We start from the raw sequence: 16,614 nt of genomic DNA on the forward strand, positions 1-16,614 counted from the left end.
ATATCTACATAAAAAAGTGTACAAAGGGACATAATGTAGAAATAATTGAGCTAGTTAAAATAAATAATACAGATGACATATTTAATGTGTCTATATTCTGAAACAAAGACTTAGAGGTTATATAGCATTTTAAATGGTTATTTAGCAATCAAAAAGGTTATATGATTATCTAACATTATTAATGGTTATATTATATAACTTATACAACATTCTGAATGGTTATATAGCATTACTGATGCTTATTAAGCATTCTAAATATTTATGTAGTGTTTGAGGTGGTTATTTAGCATTCTTTATACTTATATAGCATTTTAAGTGGTTATATAGCACTATTTATACTTTTATATCATTCTAAACCGTTTTGTAGCATTCTAAATGGTTCTATAACGCTTTTACAGCATTCTAAATGGTGATATAGCATTCTAACTTTTGTGTAGCATTCCAAAGTCCTATTTAGCATTCCATATTCATTGTAATGTAAGTAGTTTCACTATATCTTTTGGGAAAATATTAAAGAATTTGATTGCCCATATAGGTTCTTATATTTGATAACACTGTGTTTAATTTAACAGAACAAAACTATAATACTGATAAAATATGTTCACATCTAGTGTAACACTTCTACTATTTATCAGTTATTTAGTCATTGACCAAGAGCGACTAACTGGCTTTATCACATTATACGTCAATAATATTTGTATGATCCTCTAAAAGTTTTGCAATAAATCTTGAAATTGATTAATTGCATTTTGGACACAACATGCTTTGACAAGATCGTGCTAACGCTTTTAATGTACAATTTGGCCAGCACATGTAAAATATTCCCCCATTGAACATGGTACATGCTATATTGATTCAATGATAAATTCGAGTGAAAAAATTAGTTTATTGCCGCGTAAAAAATGGTGTTACATGGTTGTGCTTGACGTCATTCAAACGCAGTGTAAAGACGCGCTAACTATAGGCGCGTCAATGAATAATGATTCTTTTTCACTTTAAAATGTCTTAATTTGGGTATGTGATTAATAGAATTATATTCGTGCAGGTTCATTACTAAATTTATTGAACTCGTTGAATTAAGTAATATGCTCGCCAGAGGACCGCACAATATAAGTTTTTTTTCCCAACTCGTTCAGTAAATTCAGTATTGAATCTACGCTCATTTAATATCCTCTATTTACTTAACGACTCTAAAGACTTAATAAACACATTACATATTAGAGGTTATCAATGATTGTTTACTGAATTGTGAGTTTTACAGTATGTTTGTTACATGTAGCAAACAGAGACACGCAGTATGGGTGTTAGGTGGGTTGTGTATCTCTCAGCTCCAAGGCTTCCAGGACAGCTCTAAGAATTATTTAGGAAAACAAAATAAATTATTTAAATTGGTGCAGATGCAAATTATCGAACCTATGACCCAGTGTCCATACGTTGAACCAATTAAACACTCTTTATACAAAACACGTGGATTTTGATTACTAGCTTAAGTTGAAGAAAGGTAAAACGTAAGTACGTCTAATACAAAGAAAAGTACATCAAAGTGAAATGTTTTAAAATAACTTTTAGAACATGTGTGATTATTACTGAGATAGTGTATAAACCAAGAAAATGCCAGCCTGATTTAGGAACTTTAGAAGTTTAGTATCGCGTCATTGACGGATGTTTCGGGCAGTCATACTAAATGTGTATTACATTACAATAGGCATGTAACCTGACAAAAATATATTTATAAACTTTCTTTGACAGTCCTGAAACTTGCTTTATATCTTGCCTTTTCACTATAAAACATATACAGTGACCGTGCCTGCACAATTAAAGTACTTAAAGGCCGTCTGAGGACTTTCATATGCCGTTAATACTGGAAGTTTGCCATTCGACATTGACTTATATATGAATGGAAAGTACAGATCAAATGCAAGTGTACTGTCATTTAATTTCATGAAATGGTTAAAGCTTTATGAACGAGTTAATCTGATAAGTCAGCCAGATTAAAGAAAAACGAACGCTCCATTATTTTAGTTTATGGATTTTAAGATTACGTTATTGTTGATAGTTATACATTAAAAGGAATATTTTGTTGGTAAAAATTACGGACTAAGGAATCATAATGAGTAAGTTTTTTACTATTATCATAATTTTGTAAAAGGTTAAATATTGTTTCAAAAATATTGTACAATACATTCTCCACATTCTCCTCTCATTTGTTTTTCCTAGCGATTTAACTTTATACTGTTACGCTGTGTTTAATTTTTATTTCAGAATTGCCATGATAGGTAGAATTCTAAGATAATCATCACATAGACATTACATATACTATTCTTCTTTTTACAGTGTTAGAGAATATATACTTATCAAATATTTCTGAAGCCCCGTTTCTTTGCTTAGTGTTCGAACTCATTGGCCAAGTCAGTAATAAATTTTTTTAGTTCGTATACGACATGGGCTTGACAAATTGTCTTTTAAATCTTTCTCGAAAAAAAGGTATGCATATAATATAATACGAAAGGTAAACACATGTATTGTACATACTTAAGAAACTTCTACTGACATGTATTGTAAGAACGTCATCTCTTACTGTCTATATGAGTTTAGGCAATCTTAGTTTATGTGATTTCAGGCTATCTTAGTTTATATGAGTTAAGGCTATGTCCTGAATATTCTCGACCAGTAGAAGCTGTTGTTTAAATGAATTGCATCATACATTTTGTGTATAAGCCAAGCCATTCCGTTGGCTTAACTCTTATCAGTGTGATTACATTTTTTTGTTTAGCATCTTAACTCAGCATTCTTTTTTGTTACTATCAGATTAACTAAATCTTCTCTATTTTACTTTATATTAGATTTAATGCAGTACAACCGAGTCTTCATTTATTATGATATATTTAATGGTGTTTTTCCTCGTAATTATCCAGGAATTTCTGTTTGCTTCATGCTTTTTTTTTCATTTCTCTTGTCCCTGTATTAGCATGTTAAGATGTCTCCTTCTTCATCTTCCCGTTCAACCCCTACAAATGACAATTTTTTGACAGCGATATACTGCGAGAGCTGTAAGTTATCAAATTTAGGTTGACAATAAATCGAGGTATATTTTTGTCTTCCGTTGATATAAGCCAGTTAAGAGATATTGTCATAAAATAATTGAATGTTTGTGTATTTAACTAAGCATATTAATCGTACGTATTGAACTGCAATCCCCCTTTTGAATTATCGTTTATCTTTATCAATGTGAATTGAAGTTCCACACTGTATCCATATCTGATTTCGGCCTTAAATATCAAGTTGTATAGACACAGCTATTGTAGATGGTATAATCATACAAACATTGTATGACACCCTTTATATCATAGTATGGTTACTAGTATAAACATGTGAATTGATTTTTTTTTCACCGTACTTTTCATCAATTATTTATCACTAATTAAAGTATATAATCGAGAAAGGATATAAATGGATTATTGTAGAAAACCTATCATATAAATAATCGAATGGTATGTCAAATTAAAATTTTCTATAGATATTAGTTTTGAATTAGCCATTAAGTTGTTATCAAAAGGCAAAGTTTGAAAAAGATTGTTTTCAAGGTAACTATTTCAAAAGATTTTGAGAGAATCAATTATGCACTTATTTTTGTAGACTGAAAAGGTTTTTACACGTGTTTCCTTACCTTTTCTTTTTATTATTTCACATAATTTGATGTGCGATCTTTATTCTGTCAAAATGTTATAGAAACTTAATGTAACCCATTAATCATAAGAACAATTTAAAGGTCACCAACGAAATAAATTTTTTACTATATTTTAAAGCATTTTTAAAATACAATTTGTCGAAACTGACAGAAGAAAAATTGTGAAACGCTTTGATCTAGCGAATCGGCTGTGGTAGAAATCTATGCTCAATTTAGTGAAATTTCAGATTCGCAAAAACATTTTATATGCGTCGTTCTCTATATATTTGATTTGTGACTTGTACTGTCATTTAAATTATGGCATGCATTGCATATCGAATTTTAATGACAGAATAAGTCGTTAATAATATGTAAATTATAATCAGAAATTAATTAGATCATTTTTTTCTATAGACACGTGATGCTTAAATTGCTGCTGCTGCTGCGGCGTTTTTCGTTAATTTTGTAATGATGAACTAGAATTTCACAAATTCAAAAGATAAATATAATAAATAAGAAAAAAATCAGTGCTTGTATTATCCAATACTCTTTCTCCGGAAAAATATAAAACTGCTGGGCCTATACTGATCGACATTCTTCATTTACAACGCAATCCGTATATGCTGTCATACATGCAATTTTATCGTCTGAAGTTACTTTTCTAGAGTCTCGCAAGACTTTGATTCAATCACGACATATAATTATGGTATTTAATTAAGTATGCATTTAAAGAGAAAAAAATCCATAAGATGTTTTTATCTGGTACGAGTATTGGTTTTACTGTCTTTTATTCAGACTTCATAATACCAGTCTGAATAGAACGCCCTATCTAACGTTACCATTGTTTACGTCATGTGACGACGTGAGTTGACGTTGGTAACACAGTATACGTAACAACGTCAGATCTAAATAACAAGAAATACTTTTTTTGTAACTTCATGATGTTTCTATTTCCAATATAAACAGCTGATTAAACTATTTATCTATGGCAGGTGCAGATCGACGCAGAATGAGTAAAAAGGTAATATATATATTAACCTAGCTGTTTTGATATGATTTACACATAAATTTCTTTATTCAAATCTTTTTTTTAACACGCTATAAAATAGATTTTATTTATCGACAAAATACATAGAGGATATTCAAGTTTTTTCTGTAAATACATGATTTATTTTCATCAAGTGGTATGAAAATAAATATTTCATGAGTGGCGGTAGCCACAAGTGAAATATATTAATTTTCAGGCCACAAGATGAAAATAAATCATGTGTTTACAGAAAAAACTTGAATTTTCTGTTTATTATATACATTTTCCTCTTTTTTGACATTACAATTAAATGAATTTGAAAGACTTTCCCTTAATGTTGTGTACTGGCAGAATTTCAAAGAAAGTAGTCCCTCAAGACAGCAGTGAAAATACGGAAAATATGTTTCACTGCAGTGAAAAATAAATTTTTACAGTGAAAATTTGGAAAATGAAAATAAGCATTTTATTTCATCAATATATCTCAATATTTCATCTATAAGTATATAATAAATTGTCTATCTCGTTCTAAGAATGGTCTTCCATAATATATTTGGTGTCAGGACCACATCATCACGGCATATGAACTATAAGACAACGTCTTTTGAAATACTAACATTTCGTTCCCCCCTTTTTTTAAATAAAAATGATATATGTTTTAAATATAATTTATCTCGATTTGAGCCGCGTCACGACAAAACCAACATAAAGGGTTTGCGAACAGAATAGGGATTGCAGACCCTATAACAAGTAAAGAAACTGATAGCGAACAGCATATGGATCCTGATCAGACTGCGCGGATGCGCAGGCTGGTCTGGATCCATGCTGGTCGCAAACACATTATGTTGGTTTTGTCGTGACGCGGCTCATTTATGGATTGTTAAAATAAGCTGTAAATTCTTGACGAGAAACAACCATCGTTAGGATTTCTGGATATTCAAGTATTCTATATGAAACAATAAACATTTTATGAATAGATTTTAATTTTAGGCCTAGACTCCGCAGTTAGATCTATATACATGTGTGTATTTAATGGTTTTGATGTAGCCTATCTTGACTTGTCAGGTTCTATTTCGTGCTTTTCTACATTGATGCTAATTAATATGACTGTATTTATTTCAGTTTTTAATGAAATCAAGTGATTATTTTGGTTAGAAGCATACATTTATTTAAAACATTTCACTAAAGCATTTCACTGCTGTACTGTATGCTCCAGTTTACAGGACATAAATTTTAGCATGTAATTTTATGTTTTAGGGAAAGGTAAAAGGGAAACCATCAAAGGTAAGTTTGAAATATTTGAAAATTTCAAGATTAAAAAAAATAAAATAAACTCTGAGATTTATACGATCTTATCTGGTGTAAAATTATAAAGCAGATTACATTCGTGCAAGATTTAGACAGTATCTCAAAAGTTGCTCCCCTTTGACAAGTGCTCTCTGAAAATGAAAAGTGAATAAAGCTTAGCAACAAGTAAACATGGCTTCGAAAGGGTCCAAATCGGGGAAAAGTAATAAAAGTGGGTCAACTTTGTCTGCAAAATCAGATTCTAAAGGAAGGGGAAAGAAAGTAACTCTAGAGGTACTATATATGTATGCAAGAAAAAAAAATTAGATATCTGTTGAAGTTAATTTGAAATTTACATATTCGGTGCTTATTTAGCTTTGTTTACATTTTCCGCCTCATTATTTTATTGTTTACATCAAATTTACAGCTTTGTTCACTATTGCCATTTCATTTCCTTACGTTATAATACCTATATATCACTACTAGTAGGCCTACTTGTGTCTTGTGGTATTCATAGATGCTTGGTTGAGTCCGAATCAGACTGCATATTTTTGTTAACTGAACACATTCAGCGTCCAATTAAAGACAGACCTTGGCTGCTTTAATTACATCCATTATAGCGCTCAGATGATTTATATGGTTCTCCGCACCCATTAAAGTATTGAGACTGAATTTCATTTATGGGATGAAGTACATATACAGTATGTCAATGTATAAATTTACTGTTCACTAATTTAGGAGAAATTTTATAAGTGCATTGGAAGAGCAGTCAACAGAACGGTATTCTGAGGATCGAGGTTTGATGTTGTAGGACTGCAGCTGCACATTTTTTTATATGAAATTAAGCAAAGCCTATGAATGGGGAAGTCGGTTTAAAAAATTTCTTTTCTGTTGTAAAGGTGTCATTCGGTATTTTATATGCTGCTTCCATTTTCATTCGGAGCACTCGACGATTATTTTAAAAATTGTTATGTCATCGGAATATCCCACCTATTATCATTGAGTTACATTGAATATGGCGGCACACAATTAGAACTGACACTGAAATTTCATTGATAGGTATAGAATTCTATATATTTTGTAATTGTTTTTTTTTTTATCTGATCTCCTCTAAAATATACATGTGTAGTCTATAGCCGGGCAAGTCAAAGCTCGGGCCCGCTTCGCGGTCACGGCCTTTGACTTCCCCGTATTAATTAGTAAACTATTCTATACTTGTTTAAAACCATCAACTAGAAACTTTTTAAACATTTTTCCATACATTCGATAGTATTCTGCAGTATACTATTATTATATACTGCAGAATACTATCGTTGCAAAAGTATAAAAAATATAAGCTGCAAGAAGATTGGGAATTGGTCTCTGGTTTGACTTCTTAGTCTGACTGTTTTTTCTAGGTACCGGTAATGGTATCCAACATTAGGTTGCATGCTCAATGCCTTCACCTCTCTCTACTGATTTATAAAATGCTAGGTCTAGACAGCTACATGTATATTAAAATTCATCCTCAACTTTCCAAAACAATTCAAAGTTCAATTTCAGTGTAAATTTTAAGTTATAAACTTTCATTGTCTCCCATTAGTTGCTGGTCCATGATCTATTTACTAAGATACTCATTTGCTTTTATTCAAATTGATTTAAACCTTTAAAAAATTAGAGCATTAATCTGAAATAATTTGGGTTCTTATTAAAGGCCATATTGTTCTAATTTTTAATGTTTTGCGGCATTCCTTTGGAGGAGAAGCATATGTGTGGGTTATAGTAATTATACTTGTTTGTGGGCCAATTAATTAAATTTGATATCACTTTGTTGCAAGTAAATTCATGTTTATAAGTGTAGTTCCTTCAATAATATGAATATATCCCTAAACCATTAGATAATTACCAGTTATTTATTATTATCTAGGATGATGATGGAGATGATAAAGAGTCTATGGCATTCAAGGTGCTCACACAGGAACAAACTAATGAACTTCTACCCATGAATGTCAATCAAATACAAGAGTATGTATAATGAAATATGAAAAATGATCCATAACTTTTGTTTAATACTTATATAAATGGTATACAAGGTGGCACTGGTGGAATCAGTAGGTGGAATCTTAAATAGATATAATAGAAAGAGACATGGCTTTATCAAAACTTTAGATTTATTATGAGCTATAAGATTGAAAACTGTTACAATTTCTATAGTAAAAAAGTATCAAATATCATACATGCCATAACGTCCCGGAAATAAGGTGTCTGTCCCGGAGGTGTCCCGGAGATTATTTATGTCCCGGTAAAAAAAAATCTAAAATAATCTACTTTGAAGCAAGAAATTTTACATTTTTATATAATTTTATTGTCAAGTTTTTTATAAACTAGTCTAGAACGCTAATAACGAACGATTATCCCCTAACAGCATTGCAATGGTGACACTAATCCTTTGATTGGTATATCTACGTGCCCCTTCCAACAAACAATTATCGGCAATAATTTTGATCAATTAAAAGATTAAATGTTTACCCCATGTGGCTTCCTGAGCGAAGGTGTCATACACTGTAATTAACAACTGGCCAGAATAAATTTAATCCGCCTGAAGGCAGTTATTAGTGGTCAAACACCGTGAAAATTACCGCTAAATTTGAGGTGATAAAATCTACAAGATTCCGCGAATGTTTCAGGTAAACGACATGGCTAATTGTCATTACTTAACATAGCTTTATTCTATTCTGTGACTGATTGAATTAACGATGCCTAAATACTTAAAAAAGATAGAAAAACTGTTAATAATTATTGACATTCTGTCTTTTGTTTATGGTGTCATTAAATTTGCAAGTTGTATTAAAATACCGGTAATACAGGTTGTATGCCACTATGTAAATTTTAAAAAAAATACGTTTGCTGATCAATGCCCCACCCCCAAATGAAAAGTGTCCCGGAAATGAGTGTAAAAATTATGGCATGTATGCAAATATATATACTGTTACAATTTCTATAGTAAAAAAAATATCGAATATATATTTTTAAGTAAGGTTATTACATTACCAAGGTAATATTATTTGCATAATTAAGAATAGATGTACATTATTAATATTTTCAGCAAACTAAAAGAGATATTTAATCTGGAGAACAATGCAATAGACATAACACAAGCTTCTATATTAGACTACTATACGTCAGCTGTGTATTGGGGAATACAACAGAAGTTCACTGCCCAACAGTTGTCAGGCTTTTTCACAGTAATGCACACATTGTTGGAAAATATAAAAGGTAAACAGCTTTGATACTTTCTTTCATATACAGGCTATGGTAAATCATTGTTTCACACAGCAAAATTATATCCTGAACATTATAAAAGTCTGTTGTTTTTTCTTTCCTTTTGGATTATTTACTGTTGCATTTGGTTGCCCATATAGTGATGCACCATGCATAGTTAGTTGTTATGTGCCCGAAAGGGCATATTATGTTATACCCCCTGGCGTCCGTCTGTCTGTCCGTCCGTCCGTTAGCAATTTGTTTGTTAGCAATTTGGTTTCCGGAGCATAACTTAAGTTCCATTTGGCCCACAATGTTCAAACTTCATAGGATGATTGTCCATATTGGGTAGAAGACCTCTATTGATTTTGGGGTCAAAAGGTCAAAGGTCAAGGTCACTATTACCTTAAAACTGAAAACAGTTTCCGGAGCATAACTTAAGTTCAATTTGACCCACAATGTTCAACCTTCATAGGATTATTGTCCATATTAGGTGGAAGACCCCTATTGATTTTGGGGTCAAAAGGTCAAAGGTCAAGGTCACTATTACCTTGATACTGAAAGCAGTTTCCGGAGCATTACTTAAGTTCCATTTGACCCACAATGTTCAAACTTCATAGGATGATTGTCCATATTGGGCAAAAGACCCCTATTGATTTTGGGGTCACTAGGTCAAAGGTCAAGGTCACAATTACCTTAAAACCAAAAACAGTTTCTGGAGAATAACATAAGTTCCATTTGGCCCACTTTATTCAAACTTCATAGGATGATTGTCCATATTGGGTAGAAGACCCCTATTGATTTTGGGGTCACAAGGTCAAAGTCACTTTTACCTTAATACTGAAAACAGTTTCTAGAGCATAACTTAAGTTCCATTTGGCCCACAATATTCAAACTTCATAATATGATTGTCCATATTGGATAGAAGACCCCTTTTGATTTTTGGGTCACAAGGTCAAAGGTCAAGGTCACTATTACCTTAAAATTGAAAACAGTTTCTGGAGCATAACTAAAGTTCCATTTGGCCCACAATATTCAAACTCCTTAGGATGATTGTCCATATAAGGTAGAAGACCCCTATTGATTTTAGGGTCACAAGGTCAAAGGTTAAGGTCATTATTAATAACTTAAGTATTAATCAACCTACATCTGTAAAATTTTATAGGATGAACAGCTAATTCCCATGTCTTACAAATGCTTCATCCTTACTAAAAAAAAACACTTTCGGGCATATAATGCTCTGCCTAGCGGTGCTCCTGTTAATTTTGGGATAGTGCATGGCACAGTATTCTGTTTGGCGGGAGTGGAGATTTCTGTTTACTGATATTTATTGCATGGGGACATGATTTTAACACTTGGGGGAAATATTCATAGTTTAAAAAATGAAAGAAGGAAATGATGTTTAGCAAATGTGGGTACCAAAGTTTAATGTGGTTTTGGATTGCAACTTTGAAACTTTGGCTGGCCAGCCACTCATTCCTTGAAGCAATGAATTAATGGTATAAACTATAACTTCACCTGATATTGATATGTCATTAATTATTTTGCATATATTTCACAAAATTTTCACAAATGTTAAACATAATGAAATAATAACTAAATTGGCTGAGTCATCTTAAACAATCCTTTTTTTTATTTTCAGAGAAACATCTGAGTATGACTGAAAACTCAGTAGAGTTCAGTAAAATGTTGGCAGGTATTGGTGTTGATGAAGTTAAATCAGGCAGTCTCGACTTCTTTTCTGTAAAAGAAGCTAAAGTAGTCTCACAATATGTTTATACTACGTAAGAGTTTCTTTCTCTCCCTTCATTTCATAAATCAACCGTTAGTTAAACATTAGTTTTATAAAGTTAGTAAAATGTTGCAAAGATAATTTGGTTTCTTGTATTTATATTTGTGTTAATTATTATGTATACATTGTACTTTATTGTACAGTCATTATTTTATATTGAATTTTTGTTGTTATTATTATTACATGTATTTTTATTATTACTATTCATAAGTCACTGATTTCTCTAGATAGATTTTAAGAACTTTGCTAATGAAAACTAAATCCAAAATATTATGCATTAAGGTATAATGATTGCTATAATGATATACTTATTGATATTTACATTGCAGGTTATTTCAGCATTATAGACTATTTTTGTTCATGTTCACCCATTCACAAGCTGAGGAAATCATTGGTACTGATGTAAGTTAGAACTTAAAGCTACTTTTTCCTTCCTTTTTTTGTTCATAATAGTCAATCCAAAAGTATTTAGTTAAAAAAAGCCTCCTGCAGGATTTATTTTTGTTATTTGAAAAAGAAATCCTGCCTTTTTAACCCTTTACCTCATATATACGTGAAACAACGCACTTTCGACCCCCCCCCCTTTTTTTGACCCCCCCCCTTTTTTAGGTCTGAAATAGTGAAAAATGTCCTATTTGGGCCCCAAACACATGTTTTCGTTTGAGAAATGTTGCTTAAAAAAGTGAGCACTTTATCGGTGCCGCCCCCCATCCAAAAGATACATCAGGGGGTTGCCAGAAGGGGGATGTGCCCCCTTCTGTTTGGGGGGTTTGAAGGGGGGCGGAGTCTCCCTCATCGCCAAGAAAATTTTGGACTTGTGAGAGGCTGAAAAGCCTTTGACTCTATCTCAATCCCTTGAGAAGTTGCAGCACTTTGAAATGAATTTTGATGAAAAAAATCGAGGCAAAATAGTGATTTTTGGCAATTTTGAGATGTCCCCTTGTTGCCATGGTAACAGGAAATTTAAGACTGAGCATGTCGTTACAAAGGCAATGGTCCAGTCAACATTTGTGTCAAGTTTGATTAGTATTGAAGCATTTTTCATAGTTTCATAGCAGTTTGAACTTGTAACAGGAGGCTTTTCAGTGAAAACGGCCATTTTTCACAATATGCTCATGAGGGAAAGGGTTAAGAAGCAAAGGATTACAAACAATAGCATGTTTAATTATCTTAAAGACATAATTATAAGTACATGTTATCTTAACCTATACTAACTATTCACAGAACTATTATCTAATTCTTATTCATGTTGTTTCCTTTATGTTATTGTTACAATATATCTAGAAATTAATATATATAAAACTGTGAATGTTTACAAAGCCTTAAGATTGCATGTGGTGATTATATATTTAACTGTGGTATATTTCCAGTTAGAGGTTGAGGTAGCTAAAGCAGCCGATGTCCCGTTCCCACCACCTCTAGATGAAGGAGTGTCCGCAGATTTATTTCAAGATTATATCAAGACCCCACCTCCTACACCTTCTCCAGAGGTATGCATACATGTCTTACACTTTTTAACTCACACTTTTTACAGTTTTGATTGAAATTGATACCTGCAAATTACTCTTTTTTTACCAAGAAGTTCATGTAATATTTTAAAGGTATAGAGATAATTATGTTTAACTGGTGTACATGTTTGTTAAATATTTTTACAGATTTGTTTTAATGAGTTGCACCATATGTATATTTTTTCTTCACAAAATAAAATTCAAGCTTTTACTTTATACAATGTATATTAGACAGTAACTAAATATTTCTTATCAAATATCATCTCAATCAGTCATTTTGTTCCATTACCTAACATTCATTTATAATATATATACCATTTACAGCATAAGTCAAGGGAAACAAAATCTGCCTTGTCAAGGGTAGCGACCCCAAAGACCCCTAAATCAAGAGGCTCAACCCCTAGATCAAGGGGTACTACCCCTAAATCTCGAGGTTCAGCCTCCAAATCTAGAGGGTCATCTAAGGGGTCTGCTTCTAGAAAGAAAATTGTGGTAAGAATAAAATATGCTGTATTGCCAATTTACCGTTGAAACTTCCAAAACATTAACCTTGATGGGTAGTGCTTTAATTAAACCTTTCCCTTTTTTTTCATTTAAACATTTCTTCAAAAAGAAACTACAAGTCTTTTTGTTTATAGTACCGGTATATATTTGTAATAATTGATATCATCCTTTATGATTCATAAAAGAATTTATTTATTTATAGATTCACATCATCAAATTCATAATAAAATCTTATAAATAATTATTTAAATAATTTCATTCATTCATTAATTCATTCAATCAATTGCAATTGCCTAACATAAGTAAAAGACCAATGATAGAACTAACAGGGCACATGTACTACTTTACTAGTACATACATAGAAAATACTTTGGAAAAATATTTGTTTATCTAAAGGGACAATTTACCTTTAAGGGAAAAATACAGGATCAATTAAAATGTTATGGAATAACATAGGACCGTACTAGGGTGTTTATTTAACTGTATCAAGCATAGGAAAATAGGGGTCAAACAAAGAAAACCAGCAGACTAGTTACTGTTTTGTATCAAAGACAGAAAATGCAGAGTTTAATTTATGGTTATAGAAAGACTTAAGAACAAAAGGTACTGGACAAGTATAAAATACAGGGGGTCATTGGCAGCACTGGACTGGTTTTGTTGAAAACAGTGAAATAAATCATTATATTGATTATAATATAATAACAATATTGAATACTAGCTTTCACATTTTTGCTATTCAAATGCACATTATATCACTTTATACTAACATTAAAATGTTAAATTCAATGGTATATTGTTTCCATAAGTAGGAAGAACGAGAAATTAACAAGGAATGCAGGTTTATTATATTTTATTATCATACTGTATAACAAAACATATTATTCTTATATGAAAACTGTTCAATAGTGATAATGATTATCAATAGCAATAAACTCATTACTCATTGTAATGTTTTGAATGAATTTATTTGAGTTTTAAAATTAGGTACTACATTCCTTAATTAACAACACCAGAGTTGTGCCCCTTATACTTATCTTACCATTTGTAATTAAATTCTTGTTATTATTTATTACCGGTATGTGGTGTATGTTCTTTTATAAATATCATTTATGTGGTTCCATAATGGTAAAATCTTTGTAAACTTCCTTAGATGATGTTTCTAGTCAACTTCTAAAAATTTGTATTTGTCACATACTCAGTTCACATGATAGAAAAATTTTGCAGGGATATCATTCCTGAAGATTAATTTTGATTTTCACCTTGCCTCAGTAACACATTCAAAGTAATATATGTTATTGTTAAGTTACTGATCTTTTTCCAGTCTGGTTTTACACAAAAGACAAATCTGATTTGACTTTTGTAGGAATTGTTTCAGCGATTCTTAAATAACAAAATACTGATTTCGTCTTTTTGATCATATCATAGCCTTAAATGCTTATAATCCTCACATGGTAAGAGTGACTCTTCATGAAAGTCATTGCACATCTTACATTGTATTAAGGTATAAAATGTTATGATGTGTTTATTTATAGCCTGAAGAGGAAAAACCGGATCCTAATAAAGAATTGGAGGATCAAGTGTCACAATCTGACCTGTTTGCTGAACTTACACCAGAAGATGTCCGAGAAGTTGTTGAAAGTGTTACTAAAGAAATGCTTGGAAATTTACAGGTATATTCTAACAGTTCTCTTTCTTAAGGTTTTCAAAACTCATTCAGAAGCAGCCCTTAATCTCCTCACCTGAGAATAATTATGTATCTCAAGTATGTTAATATCTTTTGATTCAGTCACAGTGTTTCCTTGTTTCTAGCCGTTGTAAATTGGTACACTTTGACTTTGTACCAAATTGTTGTACCTGTAGAAGTTGAGCAGTCAGTAAAATATTTAAATGTCAATAAAATATTTAAAAACAAAGATGGTTATTTTATCATTTCAGTTCCACTGAAGTCTAAAAGCCTAAAAAAATAAAATTGTTTTTTTTTAACTTAAAATGAAAAAAAAATGAAAATCATTAGTTAATGCAATTCTTAACCAGACAACATTGCTTTTCAATTTTTGGTCATTTTGTACTATAAAAACGATTATTCTGGTAAAACAGTGTGAGGGAATGATCTGAAAATTCTGAAAAGTTATTGGTTCAGACCTACATCAAATTGTACACAAATCTCAAAAATATATTTCCCTCTTGTCCAAAAAAACCTTAGTTGAGTGCCTTTAACATAAATATATTAAATAAAAGTGCATATAATATACATGTATATTCTTTCTTCTTATTTCAGAGTGAGATTGCATTAAAATTACAAGATAAAGAAAGTCAAATTATTCAGAGGATCAACAAAATACACAAAGTGGCAGAATGAAGAATGCATTATCTGAACTTTTTACTATGAAAACTTTATATAAAAATTATTTATAAACTTGAAACCTTTCATTAGAAGAAATAATGCATTTCACTTTAATCATGGTTTAAGTATTTTGAGAGAAAAGAATTTTTTTTCAGTATTTTGTTGATGTATTTAATTTGGAACAGAAGCATTGTTGAAATTATGTTCTTGAATGGAAGATGGTTTGAAACCTATTGTGTAGAGAAATGATATTTTATAGTAATGTATTTATAACACCCTGTGATATGTTTATGTAAATATTTTTATATTGTTATTTGTGTATAATATTGATGAATAAATTTTGTAGAAATATGGTTTATTGTTGTTACCTAATACTTATGTAGAAGCATCCAATATTATGTTTGTTAATGTTGATAAGAGACCGTTACCTCACCAATAGATGTCACATGAAAACTAAATCTTTGAACTTATTGCTAAATAACTAAAGATCCTGTAACTCAATTTTTCATGGTTTTATATCATAAATATAATGCTTAAATGAAAATTTATCAATATTGTAAGTTTAAAAAAGCATTATTTGTAAAGATATTACCGAATATACATTTTCATCTAAATAAAGGGAGGTAATTGGAAGTTAATTTTCGTTAAAGTCTGTGATAAGAAATGAATGTATATATTTTAATGATTACTAATAATGTGCACTGTAAAAGTCATAGGGTGACATTCCAGCTTTACTGACTGTGGAAGACCTCAATTGCCCCTCCGTGCATTACTTAAGTATAAATGGGCACCCAAGTAGAACCATTGACACTCGTTAAGCCAGCTTGATAGCTTCCTCACATGAAAGCCTCCAAAGTCCCTGGTGTGATTCAAACCTACAGCGGTGAGGGGCCACATGTTAAGTCAAAGACCTTAACCACTCTGTTACAGACATGCATTTTAAATTTATTTTCATTTCTTGTAACTGTAAACAAACTATATTTCATTGAAATTATTGATGCTTTAACAAATTGGTTAACATGCCATGTAAGAAAAAATGAAGCACACAGAAATCGCAGAAGCTTTATTTTACAGGACTCGCAAAAAAAAAGGTTTTGTAAATTCTCAAATATAAAAAAAATAGAAAGTAGTAATAAAAACAAGCCACAATTTTTTGGATCTGGTTCATTATTGCTTTGACAATGTGAAGGATAATCTTACTTTAATTTCAAATTATCTGATAGCAAAGTAAATTGATTTCCTAAAGAC

The 16,614-nt window shown here is 31.1% G+C and overlaps 1 protein-coding gene across 5 annotated transcripts; it reads left to right on the forward strand.

Moving 5' to 3' along the window:
* The first annotated feature begins 1,929 nt into the window (after nucleotides 1–1,929).
* On the forward strand, nucleotides 1,930–15,715 carry LOC132756574 (ciliary-associated calcium-binding coiled-coil protein 1-like). Of its 5 annotated transcripts, none has more exons than XM_060747677.1 (11): nucleotides 1,930–2,114; nucleotides 4,660–4,688; nucleotides 5,949–5,975; nucleotides 7,885–7,982; nucleotides 9,064–9,233; nucleotides 10,861–11,002; nucleotides 11,340–11,412; nucleotides 12,381–12,500; nucleotides 12,843–13,010; nucleotides 14,555–14,692; nucleotides 15,301–15,715. In XM_060747677.1, the coding sequence occupies exons 1-11, from the start codon at nucleotides 2,111–2,113 to the stop codon at nucleotides 15,379–15,381; spliced, it is 1,050 nt and encodes a 349-aa protein (XP_060603660.1). In that variant the 5' UTR covers nucleotides 1,930–2,110; the 3' UTR covers nucleotides 15,382–15,715. The 5 variants fall into 5 exon arrangements, with proteins under 5 accessions (XP_060603660.1, XP_060603661.1, XP_060603659.1 ...); XM_060747678.1 differs by lacking the exon at nucleotides 1,930–2,114 and adding an exon at nucleotides 3,336–3,491; XM_060747676.1 differs by lacking the exon at nucleotides 1,930–2,114 and having other exon boundaries at nucleotides 4,560–4,688.
* Nucleotides 15,716–16,614: the final 899 nt, after the last annotated feature.

Source organism: Ruditapes philippinarum, unplaced genomic scaffold (genome assembly GCF_026571515.1).
Source record: "Ruditapes philippinarum isolate M1 unplaced genomic scaffold, ASM2657151v2 ctg2114_1_1_1_1, whole genome shotgun sequence".
In the NCBI taxonomy this organism is placed as follows: Eukaryota; Metazoa; Mollusca; class Bivalvia; order Venerida; family Veneridae; genus Ruditapes; species Ruditapes philippinarum.

Bases quoted from the DNA above. Each gene is read 5' to 3' on its own strand.
- LOC132756574 (XM_060747675.1), top strand. From the start codon at position 6,171: ATGGCTTCGAAAGGGTCCAAATCGGGGAAAAGTAATAAAAGTGGGTCA. The intron at 6,273-7,884 runs GTACTATATATG...ATTATTATCTAG, and splicing joins GAAAGAAAGTAACTCTAGAG to GATGATGATGGAGATGATAA. The intron at 14,693-15,300 runs GTATATTCTAAC...TTCTTATTTCAG, and splicing joins AAATGCTTGGAAATTTACAG to AGTGAGATTGCATTAAAATT.